Here is a 17,075-nt window from a genome sequence, read left to right as displayed (position 1 = left end):
CTGGTCATTGTAAGTAAGTTAGGTTATTTTTTTGTTTTTTTTTTTTGTTTTTTTTCGGGGGGGGGGGGGGGGGGTACTGACATAATTTCATTTCGTTCAGACATATTCTGCCGGTATTGAGGACTGTTTCCATGGAAATGAAAACAATCGCTTAGATCCGGGCAGTTCTTTCACAAGCTCTGCTGACTGGTGCTTTAACTCTCATTAGCTTGTGGCCTGTGTGCAGTTTTATGCAACAAAACAGTATTTATATTTAATCTAGCTACCACGATGGGCTTGAATCCCAATAGGCCTGCGTCCTCTGCTGGGGCTGAGCGACTGGCCGACACGACACGGGTCCATCCCGATAAACAGGACCAGTTGTGGAAAGAGAGGGTACGGAAAGAGAGGAAATCAGCAATGGAATGGTGAGCATGGTTTGAAAAGTAGTCTAAATTATCAGGCGAGTTTGCCAGGATTTTTCTAATAAGAACCACGAAGAAGCAGGCGGGGATGGCACAGGAAATTGATTAGAATATTTGATAATAAATTGATAAAAGTGTACGGAAAAACATTAAGGATGACTTTCATACAGAAAGCATGATATGAAAATCAGCACTGCACTGGAGTTTACTGTGTTAAATCATTTCTGTAAGTGTTGAAACAAGTATTTAGAGGCATTAAATAAGAAAAACTCGAAATGATACGTCAGAAATACAGTCACATGTATATTGTATCATTGGATCATATTCGTTTATTCATGCTTCATAGCTTTTATGTAATATTCCACAACACGTTCTCACAGAATCTTCAAAAATGTAGCATAACAAGTAATTTTTTTTAAAGTACAAATATGCAGTACTAAGTTACATTGCACCACTGGTTCAGTAACAAGTAGTGGCAGATCATGTTCATTCAAAAATCAGTGAAACAAACTTAATCTGTTCCACAGGGAGGAAACCTTGGATATCAAGGATATTCATCACATGGTAAGAAAAATGCATGTAATGCAACATTGTATAAAAAAAGTGCAGATGTACTCCCCTTTACGCTTTGAACACAACCAGTTATAAGTGATGAACACAAGGACTAATAGGTCGTCAAATAAAAACTACCACTGATTGTGATTTATGGAAGATGAAGTTGTTAGATTTAACTTTGATAAAAGATTTTTGCTTTTTTTTTTTATTTTAAAGATGTTTCTGCAACAAACTAGAAAGTGTATCGAAACCATTGTGAAATTTCGGAGATAAACTAAAATGTGAAACATTTACAATGGTACATTAACTAGGTATGAAAGATTTTGCAGTATTATGAAAAAAGCAGCTTGAATCGTGACCTTCTGTTACATTACTCCCCCATTTGTTTGTAGGGACCTTTTCCGAACAACCTTTCAGTTTTCTCTGATTGCATTCCCAACACTACCAACCAAGTGTATGGTAGCAGATTGAACACTCCACTGGGAGATGAACTGCTTAGACAGGAAAGGCTGACACTCTGGCCAGCAGGCCAACGCAAACAAAAGCCAGACCCAGAGCTGCTGCCTTTCTAGGCTACTCTGGACACTCGGAGTTGAAGAATCAAGCACAAATCAACTTCAAAGCAGGAATAAAGCTACTTAAACCAAAAAATGTAGCACATGTTTAAAGGGATTTTTTAAAGAATTTAAGAGCTGAGAATTTTGTGCTTTTTTTGTGTATTTTTCCCCTAAATGTCTGTTTTATATTTTCATGTTTTCAGATGTCATACAACTTTAACTCATATTTTTCTATTGCCATTGTTGAAAGAAAATACGATTCTGGAAACAGTATTGTTATAAAGTCCTGATATTTTAATCAAACTCACTGATAAGGTTCACTTGTAATTTTCCTATAGATTCCGCGTTTTTTCATGTAAGTGTAATGTAAGGAATCCTCCTCACACATAAAAATTATTCATTGAGTTCCGCAGGGTTCTGTTTTGGTACCGATACGGTTCTCATTACCACTAGGCAAAAATTCATAAAGATGACGGGTATATCTCACGGATGTGCTGGGACACATCATCAGCTATTAAACCCAAATGTGTTTACACCCAGTACAAAGATGCAATAGGATCTAGAAGGTGGATTAAACAAAAAGTTTTATTAACTGATAACTGGGGCATTATACAGAGTAACAGGAGAGCACTGACAAAATCCCCCCCAAAATTGAAATTCAAGTAAACAGCCAACAAGAGGAAACTAGAGGAGAACATGAACAGAAAGGTGAAGTCAATAAAGATAATAATGAGGTTGGGGAAAAGAATGGATGAGGGGAAACTGGTGAGCCATATGAGGAACTGACCTATAAAATAAAAGAGGAACAAATGGAGATGTGGTAACACAGGAGGCACAGAAAAGGATCAAAACCCTGCAGAAACAAGAAACTAAATATGATGAAAATGAATGTGTTTAAAACATAGTAAAGCAAATATTAATTGAGGTCATGTTTAATTCATTTATTTTAGCCTTCATTTGTTTCTCTTCAGTTTTGTATATTTATTAGACAATTGTGATTTGATTTCAGTTCTGATTTTGGTGATCATGATCTTCCATACTGTTTGAGTTTGTGCAGTCATTCAAATTCTCAGATTCCAAGACGAAACTGAAAATGACCAACTACTTAAATTTTGTCAAAACAACAACAACAACAACAACGGGGTGATGAACAAATACTGCGTGCTTCAAACTGTCCTTTTCCCTGCTATTAATGAAATTCAAGCCCAGCTCTTCCTCCCTCCCTCTTCCTCCAGCTATGAAATGCAACAAGCTCTAACCTGTTCCTAAGTTTCTGTTTAGATCTTGGACGTGTTTCATTTCTATAGAAGTGAAAACTCACACAGCGGCTGACAGTGAGAGGAGAAATGGCACAAAAAGGAGCTCAGCTGAACAGGGAAATCTTCTCTTGTTCAATCTGTCTGGATCATCTCGAGGACCCAGTGACCATTCCCTGTGGACACAATTACTGCATTAACTGTATTAAAACCCACTGGGATGAAAAGGGGAGGAGAATGCACAGCTGCCCACAGTGTAGGAAGACTTTCACACTGAGACCTGCCCTGGTGAAAAACACCATGTTGGCAAATTTAGTGAAGGAGATAAAGAAGACTGGACTCCAAGCTGCTCCTGCTGATCACTGCTATGCTAGACCTGAAGATGTACCCTGTGATGTATGCACCGGGAGAAAACTGAAAGCCTTCAAGTCCTGTTTAGTCTGTGTGGCATCATACTGTGAGAAACACCTTCAGGATCATTATAATGCGGCTCCATTGAAGAAACACAAGCTTGTCGAGCCCTGCAAGAAGCTCCAGGAAAACATCTGCTCTAGTCATGATGAGCCGATGAAGATTTTCTGTCGTACTGATCAGCAGCATATCTGCAGTCACTGCAAACTGATTGGCCATAAATACCACGAAACAGTCCCAGTTGAAGCAGAAAGGACCAAGAAGCAGAAGGAGCTGGAAATGAGTCGACAAAAACTCAAGCAGAGACTCCGTGACCGAGAGAAAGACGTGACGATTCTTCAACAGGAGGTGGAGTCCATCAATCAGTCTGCTGATAAAGCAGTGGAAGAAAATGAAAAGATCTTTGCTGAGCTCATCTGTCTCATGCAGAATAGAAGCTCAGATCTGAAGCAGCAGATCAGATCCCGGCAGGAAACTGAAGTGGGTCGAGTCAAAGAGCTTCAGGAGAAGGTGGAGCAGGAGATCGCTGAGCTGAGAAGAAATGACGCCAAGCTGGAGCAGCTGTCATGCACAGAGGATCACAACCAATTTCTACACAGCTACTCCTTACTGTCAGCACTTAATGAGTCTACAGACTCATCCAGCATCGAGATCCGTCCTCTGAGGTACTTTGAGGATTTGACAGCAGCTGTGAAAGAGGTCAGTGATAAACTGCAGGATGTTCTGAAAGAGAAATGGACAAACATCTCACTGACAGTCACTGAGGTGGATGTTTTGCTGTCAGAACCAGTGCCAAAGACCAGAGTTGGATTCCTAAGATATTCACGTGAAATCAGAATGGATCTGAACACAGCTAACACATCAGTGTTATTATGTGAGGGGGGTAGAAAAACCACAGCTGTGAAAGAACAGCAGTCATATTCTAGTCATCCAGACAGATTCACTGGATGGTGTCAAGTCATGAGTAGAGAGAGTCTGACTGGACGTTGTTACTGGGAGGTGGAGTGGAGCGGGAAACAGGTTTATATAGCAGTCGCATACAAGAGTACCAGCAGATCATTGCTCTCAGATGAATGCGGATTAGGATTCAATAGGACATCGTGGGCATTATGTTGTGACCGAAATGGTTTTAAATTTGTGCACAACAATTCTCACAAGGCTGTCTCAGGTCCTCAGTTTGGGAGAGTAGGAGTGTACCTGGATCACAGTGCCGGTATTCTGTGTTTTTATAACGTCTCTGAAACCATGACTCTCCTCCACAGAGTCCAGACCACGTTCACTCACCCGCTTCATGCTGGATTTCGGCTTTCAGATTATGGAGACACTGCTGAGTTCAGGAAACTCAAATAGAGAGAGGTCATGTAAGGGACAGTTAGTTAAAATGCATGTTCGCAGAATGCCAATGCAGACTTTCTATTGAGTAGAGAATTAATTTTGAAGTCAGTTTTCATGTATGGGTATATTTCAGAACTATTTTACTGCTATGTTTGTGCTGCATTTATCTATGCTGACTTATAATAGTGTCTTGATTAATGATATTTTCAAGAAATATGTTAAGGCATACTTTTTTAATGGTCTTTGCTACAACTTTTTTTTATCCTGACTTAATCTTTTGTCCTTTTGGGTCAGTTTTGTTTTTGTTTTTTTAGGTTCTGTTTTAATAGATCAGAAGTTGTTCAAATAAATGTACAGACAAAGAACCTAGACTTACATTATCATTATTACAACCTCTTTGATCACTGGTGATTATCTGCTTGTAAACAGCTGATACTGTGAATCAGTTGGTGAGATTTTTCTTGACTAAAGAAGCGAGATGTCCACACTTTACTCATTATGTTAATAAACTGAAGCCTTACAGAGTTATTAAAGTTGAACAAATAAACAAATGTCTCCTGTCTTAAATCCAGGTTACTGTACAAACCTGATGGCCAAAAAACAAAAGCAACATGAAAGCATAACTGAGAGTCTTACACCTGAAAAAGAAGCTTTGTGTTTTGAACAGAAGATTTCTCTTCTTTTTCTCTGGATGAATCTTAACATTGTGGCAAGCTCAGACAAGTAGGAGACAGAAACTTCTGTTTTAACTTGCTATTTCTGCCTTAGCTGTTATACTAAGCTACAGGGAGCACAATCTTTTATTAGGAACACCCCTTCACACACACACAGCAGTGAGAGGTGGTAAATGGACACAGCCGTCTAACTCACTGTGCTCCACCAGCCACACCAAACACAGAACACACAGCAGGACTAATGTTACACACTAACACAAAAATGGCAAATCAACACCTGATAACTGTAACTGCCGTTATAACCCTACAACTTACAACACGTTAACATCAGGTATACAGTCCCATAAGACCTTGGGCCAGTGGCCCTTCCCCCTAGCCCGCTACAATATTATGAATTTAAATTGGATATGTGAGTGCACACATTCACGCAACTGAAGCATTCATTTGGTAATATATCATTCACAGAAATCAGTCATTGCCCTTAGTTTAAATAAACACTGGTTAGTTTTTTCTTTATCTTTTTACTTACTTGTCTTTTCTGTTTAGCAGGCCTCTTTCAAAAGCCCCAAACAGCTGAAATGCATTCCTCTGTAATTGTTGGCTAAGATCTTATGAACAATAATCCTCCTGTGATTGCTATTTGACTGCTTTTGTACCGTCTCCAGATTTTTCTAAACCAGGGGTGTCAAGCATAAAATCTCAGATAGATTTTTAACTTTTAGCTGTATTTACATTGATTTTACAGCTTTTCTTATTGATAACAAATCCCCCTTATTAATACTACACCAAAGTAATTACGTAAGAAATATTTTTTTTTTCACAGAAAAAAAAATTTCTCTTTTGAATTAAAGGTCTGGGGAAAAAGGGTTCTTGAATAATTCATGGACATGTGTTGCTGTTGTTCCTTGTTTGTGTGTATCAGTGGCTGTGTGTGTGGGTGTGGCAAATCACTGAGTTTCAGGCATCATCAGGCCTGGTGGATGTGTGCGGAGAGCACACGGACACTTACTTTTTGGGGAAGACATGATGCGGCAGTCAAGGGAGAGCACGGGGATTTATTGTCATTTATTGCACTGTAAATAAACGCGCTGTTTGCTGTGAGGAATCCTGCATTTTGGGTCCTACTTCCCCCCATCCCCACGGTCTACCATACAGACCGTGACAAAAAATTTATATCTTTATAATAATGTAATCATGTATGCAATCACTGTAGTCACCCACTTAAAAACAAAGCACCCTGTATACATCCCTGTTGTAAACCTTTGAAAACATCTTAAATTTATGCCTTTTGCTATCAGAGACAAGCTGATTCACAGTGATTTCCCACCTAAAGGGCACGGAAACGTTCTGTTTCAACTTTTCTTTAATGTCGTCCTGTTCTGTTTGGGGCCCCAATGTCTGAAGAATCAAGATGCTTCAAGGTGCAGGTGTGAATCTTTGGCACCAACTTCAATATTTCAAGGCAACAATTGAGGAGTTTGCCTGTAACATGGTAACAGTTCCTACGTTGGTGCTTTCTGTGATGTTTTTAGAAAAGCAAAGTATGAAAATATTAAAAACAAAACAAAAACTACAGCGCAGGCCCAGACTCATGAGAGGAAATGATTTTCCGTGCTCAGAAAGTACAGATTTCAAATACTCCGGGCGAAGCTGTGTGCCGTCCAATCAGCGTTCAGTGGATGTACGGAAGTGAGAAAAGATGCCGTCTGACGGGAACCTGCCAAGCTAACGGCTAAGAAGAGGAGGTGAAACAGGTGCACTTTCAAAATAAAAGAAAGTCTCTATCATTCTATGAATAGATTTGTGTTAGACGTTTGTTTTTTTTTACTTTTTACACACATTCATATAATTGTTTATTTTCTTTAAGTTTCAGACTATAGCCTAAAAGTTCTAACGCTTTCCACATAGTCACAGTCACCTTTATTTTGAAAGTTCAAAGCGGAAGTATTTTGTAAATTCGAGCAGTCTGATTGTGGAGGCAGAGCAGTAGGGTCCTGCGGGTCGTTTTTTGATAGAAATTAGCATAGATCTGTCAATCTAAAGTTTACATTTTGTAATCCCTCTCTTTACAACATGCAGCAGGTCGACACGTTGTTGCACATCGCGAATTTCAGCACACTGTTTGTGTGCATGGTGCTCAAGTTCCCGCAGATCTTTGTACTGATGCGAGCGAAATCTACGACCGGAGTGAGCCTCAACAGCCTTCTGCTGGAGCTGATCGGGTAGGCTGCTGTCCCGCTTCTGGGATGTTTTTTTTTTTTGTTGTTGTTTCTTGCTCTTAAATTTTGTTACATAATCTGTTCACGTGTGCGAGTATCCATGTAATTTAGTAACTTCAAGCTGCTGTGATGATGGGACGTCTTCCTCTTCCTCACTTGTGGTTGGTGTTCAGCAGTAAAGGCGGACTCATCCTGTCAGAGAGCAGCTACAAATGCTTCTTCTGAAAACGCTGCGAGACGCTCAACACTAAAAGCTCTGGTGTTGTCTTTGTTACCAAAATTCTTTCTCCTTAAAGGCTGGATAAACGATGTTTAAAAGTTACCACCTTACTGGTAACATTCTAACAACGTTGAATGTTACCAGTAAGTCAGAATGTTACAATCACCGCGTAACCCTACAGTACAGGTGATAGAATCGCTGGTATTGGTATTGACTCGATACTAGCGTGATAGGACCGATACTTAGTTCTACAGCATATTGATACAACAGAAGTTGACTAAGTGCTTTAGAGAGAGGCAAGTTTCAGGTGTCCTCCCCCGAAAAAAAATCAGCTTCAAAATACATGAAAACCCGAAACGTTTGATTTTATTGCTCATTGAGATGTGTACATAATTTTCAAATTGATGATTGATCATAAATCATGACACTGGTCTCCCCAACACAAGCTGCCTTTATACGTCATAAGTATCAGTATCGGCAATACCTATCCTGCATTTTCAGTATAACACAGTGCTATCTTACTTGCATTTCTTTGGACTGTGGAAGGAACCCATGCAGGTACAGAGAAAAAGTGCAAACTTCATCCCTAAAGAAATTTCTTTTCTTACTCCAACACACCCTCAAACTGTTGCAGACAAAGTGCTCTCCATTAGCTAACATTACAGTATAAAAAATTCTGTCACATTAGGCCTCAGTAGCATCCTGAAAATGGTTATCATGTAACATCCTCAGCATTGCAGTCAACACATTTTGCCATAGTTAAGCTTTATGTACTTTTGTCCATGTTTTATCTATGGAGAGACGGACTGAGAGCTTTTAAGACATATTTTAGCATTTTAACAATATTTCTGTTTTGTGTGAAATCAACTGTACTGTTCACAGTAAGTCTGCTAAAGACCAAAACTGCCTTCAGATGATAAGCTTTTGGAACCAAACACACAAGTTATACTCCAATATAATAGTACTCTGTATTTCCATTTATATAGATGTATTACTCCTGTATAGTATCCAGATTGCAGGATTAGCAGTGCATTTCATTATAAAAGTTGAGTGACTAAAGCCATCCAGGGGGTCAGACTGGATCCGTTGGGCAGCTCATGGAGAACAGGTTTGACACCCCCATCCTAAAACTCCTACAGAATCGCTGATGTATAGCAATACATTTTGGCATAAATACCACTTTCACTTTGATAAAAGAAATGAGTATTTCTTACAGATTAAAACTTAAATAGGACACAAAGAGATTGTGTTCCTAACAGCTGAAAAACTACAGTACCTTAAAATGAAAAATATAATCCTACTGCGAAGGCTCAACACTGAACAATTGTGCTTTGTTTGCACAGCTGAAGATTTTGGTTAAATGATTAAAAACGGGGTAAGAGTCAGCCTCGGCTGGCTCTGTGTGAAGCTTTGTGCAGTCTGCTGTTGAATCAGTGCAGCAGATTAAAGCTTGAAGTGCTTCTTATGCATTGAACAGGAAGTGTTGTGGTTACCTTCACTGTTGGAGCAGGATGGATAAAGACCGTGTCTGTAAGTCTGCGTAATTTCTCTCTCTCCTTGGTGCCTGGCAGTGGCTGCACTGTCTGAAATGTCCCCACTGTTTTGGTAAGCGTTAGCTTGCTGTCACTGTGCATGCCACGCTGAAACAGTGAAGACGTTTATGTAGTTAGTAGTAATCTACACAGCATGGCTACAAAGCAGCAAAGAAAAGCACTCTTGTCATTCGGCATGAACGGTTTTGTCACTAGTGGAAAATCATTTCCACACACGCCAATATTAAACAGCTCTATTCTAGATTATATTAACTGGCAGTTGGCTTTATTGATCACTACCTCTTCCTAGGAACAAAAAAAAAAAAGTCCCAACACAATAAAGCCTATCTGAGAGTGGATAGGTTAATCTGCTATTGATTTCACCATATGATGTTATTGTGTTATACTGTTTATTTAACACTGTGGGAATCTCTCTGTGTGCACATGTATGCATCTGTACGGTGGCTTGCATAACAGGGCTGGGAGGCTCAAACCTGCCAGAATCAAAACAAACTCATTAGTGCAGAAGTAAAAATGGATTATGTCATCAAATGCCCCAAATGTAAACTGTATGTATAAATGTATTTTATAAAATGGGACATGAATTGAGATGCTTTTACTTGCTTTTTTATTTACTTGTCTTTGCATGAATATCTCAGTTCATTTGCTTTCTTTTTAAATTTTTGATGTATTCAGTACATCCATCCATCCATCCATCCATCCGCTTTTGTGCTGCCTGTCTGGGCTGTAAGAGCAACAGTCTAAGCAGAGGAGTTCAAACCTCCCTCTCCCTAGTTAGGAGGTGATGCCAGTGTGGTCCTCAGCCAACTGACAGCTGTAATCTCTCTCCTGGTTCCTGGGTCTACACAGAGCTCTCTTTCTTTACCTATAAAATCCAAGTCTTCCAAGTCAGACTCCTAAAGTGCCTTAACTTGCTCCTCACCCCATCTTTGCATTCATGAGCGCTGACATTGTATTTATTTCCATTTCATTTTCCCTTCATTTATCTCTGCAAACATTTCTGTTTGTCTTTTTACGTTCCTTTATGCATTTCTAACCACTGCAATCTGCAAGCACATTTGCATAATTTAGCAGAGATGAAAAATAAAAAAAGGAAAATGGAATAATAGATGTTTAGGGGGAAAAGCAAAGGAAAATACTTGAATGGGAAAAATAATACACTGAAACAAAATGGAAAATTAATAGATATAAAGGTAGCTAAATATAGAAGCAAATTATAAAAAATTATACACTCAACAAAAATATAAACGCAACACCTTTGTTACTGCTCCCATTCCCCATGGGATGGACGTAGAGACCTAAAATTCATTCCAGATACACAATATAACCATCCCTCCCAAACAGTGGTCACAAATCAGTCCAAATGTGTGGTAGTGGGCACATCTGCTATATTGAGATAATCCATCCCACCTCACAGGTGTGCCACATCAGGATGCTGATCTGACATCATGAGTAGTGCACAGGTGTACCTCAGACTGCCCACAACAAAAGGCCACCCTGGAATGTGCAGTTTTTTGCGCTATTGGGGGTCTGGGGACCCAGAACCGGTCAGTATCTGGTGTGACCACCATTAGCCTCATGCAGTGCAACACATCGTCGCATGGAGTCTATCAGATTGTCAATTGTGGCCTGTGGAATGTTGGTCCACTCCACTTCAATGGCTGTGCGAGGTTGTTGGATATTCGTGGGAACTGGTACACGCTGTCGTATACGCCGGTCAAGCACATCCCGAACATGCTCAATGGGTGACATGTCCGGTGAGTATGCTGGCCATGCAAGAACTGGGACATTCTCAGCTGCCATCTGCCCTGAACAATGTGAACCATGATTCATCCGTGAAGCGCACACCTCTCCAACGTGCCAGACGCCATCGAATGTGAGCATTTGCCCACACAAGTCTGTTACGGCGACGAGCTGGAGTCAGGTCAAGACCCCGATGAGGACGACGGGCATGCAGTTGAGCGTCCCTGAGACGGTTTCTGACAGTTTGTGCAGAAATTGTTTGGTTGTGCAAACCAATTGTTCCAGCAGCTGTCTGGGTGGCTGGTCTCAGACGATCTTGGAGGTGAACCTGCTGGATGTGGAGGTCCTGGGCTGGTGTGGTTACACGAGGTCTGCGGTTGTGAGGCCGGTTGGATGTGCTGCCATATTCTCTGAAACGCCTGTGGAGACGGCTTATGGTTGAGAAATGAACATTCAATGCACGGGCGACAGATCTGGTTGACATTCCTGCTGTCAGCATGCCAATTGCACGCTCCCTCATTGCTTGTGGCATCTGTGGCATTTTGCTGTGAGACAAAACTGCACATTCCAGGGTGGCCTTTTGTTGTGGGCAGTCTGAGGTACACCTGTGCACTACTCATGATGTCAGATCAGCATCCTGATGTGGCACACCTGTGAGGTGGGATGGATTATCTCAATATAGCAGATGTGCCCACTACCACACATTTGGACTGATTTGTGTCCACTGTTTGGGAGGGATGGTTATATTGTGTATCTGGAATGAATTTTAAGTCTCTACGTCCATCCCATGGGGAATGGGAGCAGTAACAAAGGTGTTGCGTTTATATTTTTGTTGAGTGTATATTAGTTCATTTGATTTTAAAAAACAAACAAAAAAACCAACTATTGGCACATTTAATGGCATCTTGATTTCTTTACGGTTTGATTGCAGTCAGTTCAGCCCTCTATAGAGGAGACCTTCTCCTGCTGAAGGCTACCACTGTTGATTCATCGTGTTTGCTGAGCACACCGAGTCGAGCTGCTCTCATAAAAGAGTGAATGAACTGATCATCATGCCGCCGCTTGGCTCAGAAACTGCTTGTTGACTCCCCGTGTGAATCCCTTCCCACAACATCAAGTTTTAAGCAGCCACTGATTCTTTGGCTCGTTTGCCCCTGAGCATTGTTTCTCATTTTAATCAGTACTGAATATAACAAAACACCTCCAGTTTAATAACCTGACACCATATGCTTTACAGGTTCATTGTTTTTGTAACATATCAGATGTACTACGACTACCCACCGCCAACCTACTTGGAATATCCCATCCTCATTGCTCAAGGTAAGTTATGCTGTTACATAAATTTCCTCTGCTTATAATTATCTCCGCAAGTGTCTTTTTTTCAACCTTGTCTTAGATCCAGATTCCTTAATTAGTTTATCATTCAGTCTTAAATGCCTCGCGTTGCTCTCTGTAGTCTCTGTCTATTGAGATCATTCAAAACGAGCTCAGTCATATTAACGTATCTTGTTTAGTAAAGCTGCACATATGATTGGCAACTTCATGCCCGTGGCAGTGGTGGAGGAAATTAAGACTTTTCATTAAGTGTAATTAAGGGTAGAGAGATGGGCAAAATAAAGTTGGAAAAAACAGAAGGAGTCTGAATACACTCTGAAGCATCTGCAAATATCAGCAGCCCTTGAAATGGAAATCAAACAGAGCTGTAAATGGTGTAAGTTATAACCCGCCGTGTGTCCTCAGACGTCATCCTCCTCCTCCTGATTCTTCACTACAACGGCAGCCTGCGGCAGAGCCTCATCTACGCCGTGGTGTATCCTTTCACTTATCGCACCAATTGATGTGAAAGTGCTCGTTCAATTTGTGCAGAAATCAATGACCCATTAGACTTTTGTGTCCCTGCCTTAACGTACTTGTGCTCAGGTTTGTGGGAGGCTGGAGGCTCCTGATTCTGGAGAAGTGGATCATAGATTTGGCTATGGTAATAAACCTGTTTAAAATCAATCATAAGTCAGTGTGTGCGTGAGAGACAGAGTCAGCAAAGAGATGGCATGTCATCAGTCAGGGGCAATGAGGTGGAGCTTTGAGAAGAAACTTATACAGACCTCATTTCACCCGGTGTTTCTCACCCAGACCTTATAAATGCCAAATGGCCCGGTTGGTTAATGAGATGAACATGTCTCAGGGCGTTTTGCATTTAAATAGGTGAGAGCAGCGAACCCTCCACATCCTTTCTTCTTAAAGTTTGACCGAAGCAGCAGAAGGTGTTTGAAACTTTTTGAAATTCAGCTCCATGTTCAGCTTGTTATCACATGAAATCTGACCTCCTTCTCCTCTCAGAGCCTGTGCACATTTATTAGTGCAGCCAGTAAGTTTGCCCAGCTGCAATGCCTGTGGAGGTCAAAGGACGGCAGGCAGGTTAGTGCCCTCTCCTGGGCTCTAGCTACCTACACGTGTATGGGTGAGTTTAACCAGCCAACAGTGTTCGCTGTGTTTTTTTTTGTTGTTGTTGCATTCTCCACTGTATGATTAGATATACATTTAAGTTCGTAGCTGTCACTGGCACAGTTTTGAAAAAATTCTCTTTTTTAGCTGTGTACCAAACGACATTGAAGTTGTAGTATTATAACTTAGTTTAAAATAAAAACTTTGAGGTTAAGTTTGAGGATTTTACCATTCATTCATAATACGTTAAAAAGTAATTCAGTAGTCTTTGTGGAGAAGTCTCAGCAATTTCTTCAAAAATTATAATAACTTTAGGAATTAAAAGATCTACTGCTAATTTTATTTGAAAGCCAAATACAAGCAAAAGATAGCAAGAACACATTAATGCTGATTTGAGAGGAAAATTGAGCTAGTGAGCCCTACAACCTGGATGTACACAGTTTATATTGGTGTATGATCCCAGGATCCTTTCCATGATTAAGAAGAAACCATTCACAAAGGTCATCATCAAGAGAAGACTTTTGATAGATAAAGATCAACTTGTGAAAAGAAATGTGGAGGTTTCATAATCCAACTCTGTAAAAATGTTACATAACCGCTGTTCATGGGGATAAACTGCTCAGATTCATACAAATGCAGCAAAGACTTACTGCAAAATCACCTCAAGGGGATCTGAAAGTTAAGTGGAATATTCTATAGTAGGCGAGTCGATCACCTATTCAAAACCCAGTGAGTTGCATTTTAAAATTAAAGGTAGAAACAACAACTGGAATCACTTTAAATTTAACTCCTCAAATTAAAGCTGAGCCCTGAGTCTATATTCAGTAGATCACTTAAACTTGTTTCTGTACTCAGCTTAAAAAAAGAAAAGAAAAAGCAAATACGGTGTGATTATCAGAAATTGTAACAAACTGCAGCATGAAAACGTGCCAAGGATACTGTTGCTACTTTTCATACTGCAGTCCTATCGCTGTCAAACTGAATCCTGTTAAGCACTTTTATCAGTTCACATAAATCCCCCTCCCTAAAGTAACAAGTCTACTCTTTCATTTCATGAATATGCACGGTAGTGTTTATTCAGCCCCCAATTTAATAAATGAGCAATCCAACGCTTCATTAATGAATGATCAGACGCTCTGTCGGGTAACAGGGATGTCATTAACTCTGCTTCCTCTTTGTTTCAGCTCGGATTTACACCACCACAGTGACAACTGGAGACGTGCAGGGTAAGTCTGTCTGAATTACTAATGACTGTGGGAGGTGTTGCATCCCAGAATTTTTAATGAACACTTCAAGGAAAAATGATTTGTTTTCTAAATAACCATCGTAGATTTAAAACTAGCATTTTTTGTGCTCTTCTCTGGGAAATATCCTAAATAAATAAAAACCACAAGGAAGTGAATAGTGACTTTGTTTTATACTTAGCGGTCGAATTCATTTAGATTAGACTGCTTTAAAACAAAAAGGGACGTTAGTGCGGATGAGGCCACCCGGGCCCGTTCAGTAATCTATCAGTAATGCATCATACTTCTATATTTCAGCAAGAGTAAAAGTGGGGTTTACAAAGCATTAGTGAGACCTCCTATGATGTATGGTTTGAAGATGGTGGCACTGACAAAAAGACAGGAGGTGAAGCTGGAGATGGTAAGATTTTCATTGGCAGAGACCAGAATGGACAGGATTAGAAATGAGAATATCAGGGAGAGATGGTTTGGACGTGTGCAGAGCAGAGATTGTGGATGTACTATACAAAGGATTTTGAATGTGGAGCTGCCAGGCAGGAGGGAAAAAGGAAGACCACACAGAAGGTTTGGGGATGTAGTGGAGGACACAAGGAGGATGCTAAGGATAGGAGGAGGAGAACCGGAGTCTGGTTAGTATTAATGGCTAACTTTCAGTCATAATTAATTAAACTGGCAGGTCTAAAGGGCTGCTTCTTTACAATAATGAACGTCAGTAACAGGACTGTCATACAAATTTACACATCACCGGAAACCTGCAGTTTCTTATAAGACCAAAGGATTTCAGGCATCTTTTACCTGGAGTATCTCCGAGTAGTCACCATTTGTAACTCCAGCTCTGCTGTCCTTGTGTGATTCAGAGACGTCGCTGTCAGCTTCCGTGTTTCTGATCATCTTTTCTCTTTGCAACAGTTCTGGTGCGGTTCATAGCGATGACCCTGCTGAACCTGTGGGTGTTGCTCACTGTGCTCCACTATCAGAGACGCGGCAGCAGCTCCAAGAAGAAAGACTAAGTGTTTAACACTGGATTCTGCAGATCAAAGACGACTGGGTCACTTTAGGCACAACCAGTACTGTAAAATGAAACTGACGGGTAACAAGAGGTCTATCAGCAGAGAGATGATTTTTTATATAGTCTGTCTTCCCTGTTAAAGCCACACATTTGTTTGAATAACATTCCAGTTTGTAAAAATCTGTTGATAGGAAGAGAGACCAATGCTTTGCCATACAGTCTGTGAAAAAAAAAAAAAATCTATTGTTAGACACGACCCCACGTATATGTGAAACGATCCTATTCCGGGTAAATTGTTTTGGAAAAGCTTTTGTATATGTAAAGTTATTTTCTGAACTGTTTCAATAAACCAAATTCTACCTTTTTACAGTGAGGTCATTTAATTTAAAATAGAAAGTTGAGTATGGGAGCTCAACACTGCCAAAATTCAAAACAAAACATTGCATGAAATATGCCACAAATTCAATCTCAGATTGATGTGATTTAATTTGCTTTATTGTAACTCACCATGTTTCTGGACAAAGACACAGTTCTTGTGATTGCGACACCACCACGGTGGATTTCAAATCAAACAGGATTTGACTGAAGTGCAGACTTTCAGTTTTAATCAATATGGTTTAACAAAAGTATTGCAGAGACTGTTTGGTATTCAGGCCATTTGTATTCAAGGTCCTCTCAGAGGCTCAAAATTAATTGGACAGCTAGCTAACGAGCAGTTCCATGCCCAGGTGAGACTTGTTCCCTCATTATTCCATGACAGATTAAGAGGATAAAACACCTGGAGTTGATTGCAACTGTTAAACTTGCAGGGGATATATATGTATATATAATATTTATATTGCGCGCCAGTAAAAGATGAGTGGACGCCATCATTTCCCAGATACACCAAATTAAACCAGAGACACAAGGAAAATGAACAAACTTGCCAGCTCAGCGACACTTAATCAAAAGGCCAGCGTAAACATTAAGGGATAACATCTACAAGAACCTGCAGAGTTCTGAAAAAAATATTTGGACAGATTTGATTTAACCTTCATTTATGCAGGTAGTCAGGTAGACATTGAGACTCAATGTCTCATTTAAAAGAGAAAGAACAGATGAGCTGTCATGGTACGAGAATGTAAGGAACCAGGTCACTGGTGTCATGTTAATCCATTGAAATTTGGCCTATACTCACCGAGGTCAACTCAGTGCTTCATTGTTAGAAAACTGATTTTTTTAAAAAAAAACAAAAAACCCTTAGAACTTATGATTCTTATTACCGTGGTCATTTTTGCAACATATAGAAAGTACTGTGTAAAGATTTAAAGTATCAAATTTGACCTCTGACATATCCTTCAAGAAAAATAGTGTAATCGGAAGGTTAAAGTGATAATACTTTGTAGAGCCATTTAAAATTGTTTCTTACTGCCAAAAGTATTCACTCAGCCATCCAAATCATTGAATCCAGGTG

At 40.1% G+C, this 17,075-nt stretch overlaps 3 protein-coding genes across 3 annotated transcripts; all 3 read left to right on the top strand.

Annotated features, from left to right (window-relative positions):
• Positions 1-114: 114 nt before the first annotated feature.
• cimip5 (ciliary microtubule inner protein 5) lies at positions 115-1,914 on the top strand. The gene is made up of 3 exons (XM_085441288.1): positions 115-407; positions 932-968; positions 1,352-1,914. Exons 1-3 carry the CDS (start codon positions 271-273, stop codon positions 1,529-1,531), a joined length of 354 nt encoding a protein of 117 aa, XP_085297414.1. The 5' UTR covers positions 115-270; the 3' UTR covers positions 1,532-1,914.
• A 190-nt stretch (positions 1,915-2,104) lies between these two features.
• Positions 2,105-4,533, top strand: LOC146685962 (tripartite motif-containing protein 16-like). Its single transcript, XM_085440963.1, has one exon. The coding sequence runs from the start codon at positions 2,863-2,865 to the stop codon at positions 4,531-4,533; it is 1,671 nt and encodes a 556-aa protein (XP_085297089.1). The 5' UTR covers positions 2,105-2,862.
• Positions 4,534-7,128: 2,595 nt separating this feature from the next.
• Positions 7,129-15,986, top strand: slc66a3 (solute carrier family 66 member 3). Its single transcript, XM_085441287.1, has 7 exons — positions 7,129-7,414; positions 12,165-12,247; positions 12,668-12,737; positions 12,848-12,905; positions 13,265-13,385; positions 14,554-14,595; positions 15,523-15,986. The coding sequence occupies exons 1-7, from the start codon at positions 7,266-7,268 to the stop codon at positions 15,621-15,623; spliced, it is 624 nt and encodes a 207-aa protein (XP_085297413.1). The 5' UTR covers positions 7,129-7,265; the 3' UTR covers positions 15,624-15,986.
• The last annotated feature ends 1,089 nt before the right edge of the window (positions 15,987-17,075 follow it).

This window comes from Copadichromis virginalis, linkage group LG19 (genome assembly GCF_057382275.1).
Source record: "Copadichromis virginalis isolate Kocher_CV1m ecotype Utaka linkage group LG19, C_Virginalis_male_GT1.1, whole genome shotgun sequence".
Classification (NCBI taxonomy): domain Eukaryota; kingdom Metazoa; phylum Chordata; class Actinopteri; order Cichliformes; family Cichlidae; genus Copadichromis; species Copadichromis virginalis.
This window is presented reverse-complemented; position numbering and strand designations above follow the sequence as displayed.

What these genes read in the sequence shown, in the direction of transcription:
- cimip5 (XM_085441288.1), top strand. Translation starts at nt 271, where the DNA reads ATGGGCTTGAATCCCAATAGGCCTGCGTCCTCTGCTGGGGCTGAGCGA. An exon ending in AGGAAATCAGCAATGGAATG is followed by an intron (nt 408 to 931) that starts GTGAGCATGGTT and finishes TCTGTTCCACAG; the next exon opens with GGAGGAAACCTTGGATATCA. An exon ending in TCAAGGATATTCATCACATG is followed by an intron (nt 969 to 1,351) that starts GTAAGAAAAATG and finishes ATTTGTTTGTAG; the next exon opens with GGACCTTTTCCGAACAACCT.
- LOC146685962 (XM_085440963.1), top strand. Translation starts at nt 2,863, where the DNA reads ATGGCACAAAAAGGAGCTCAGCTGAACAGGGAAATCTTCTCTTGTTCA.
- slc66a3 (XM_085441287.1), top strand. Translation starts at nt 7,266, where the DNA reads ATGCAGCAGGTCGACACGTTGTTGCACATCGCGAATTTCAGCACACTG. An exon ending in GGATCATAGATTTGGCTATG is followed by an intron (nt 12,906 to 13,264) that starts GTAATAAACCTG and finishes TTCTCCTCTCAG; the next exon opens with AGCCTGTGCACATTTATTAG. An exon ending in GACAACTGGAGACGTGCAGG is followed by an intron (nt 14,596 to 15,522) that starts GTAAGTCTGTCT and finishes TCTTTGCAACAG; the next exon opens with TTCTGGTGCGGTTCATAGCG.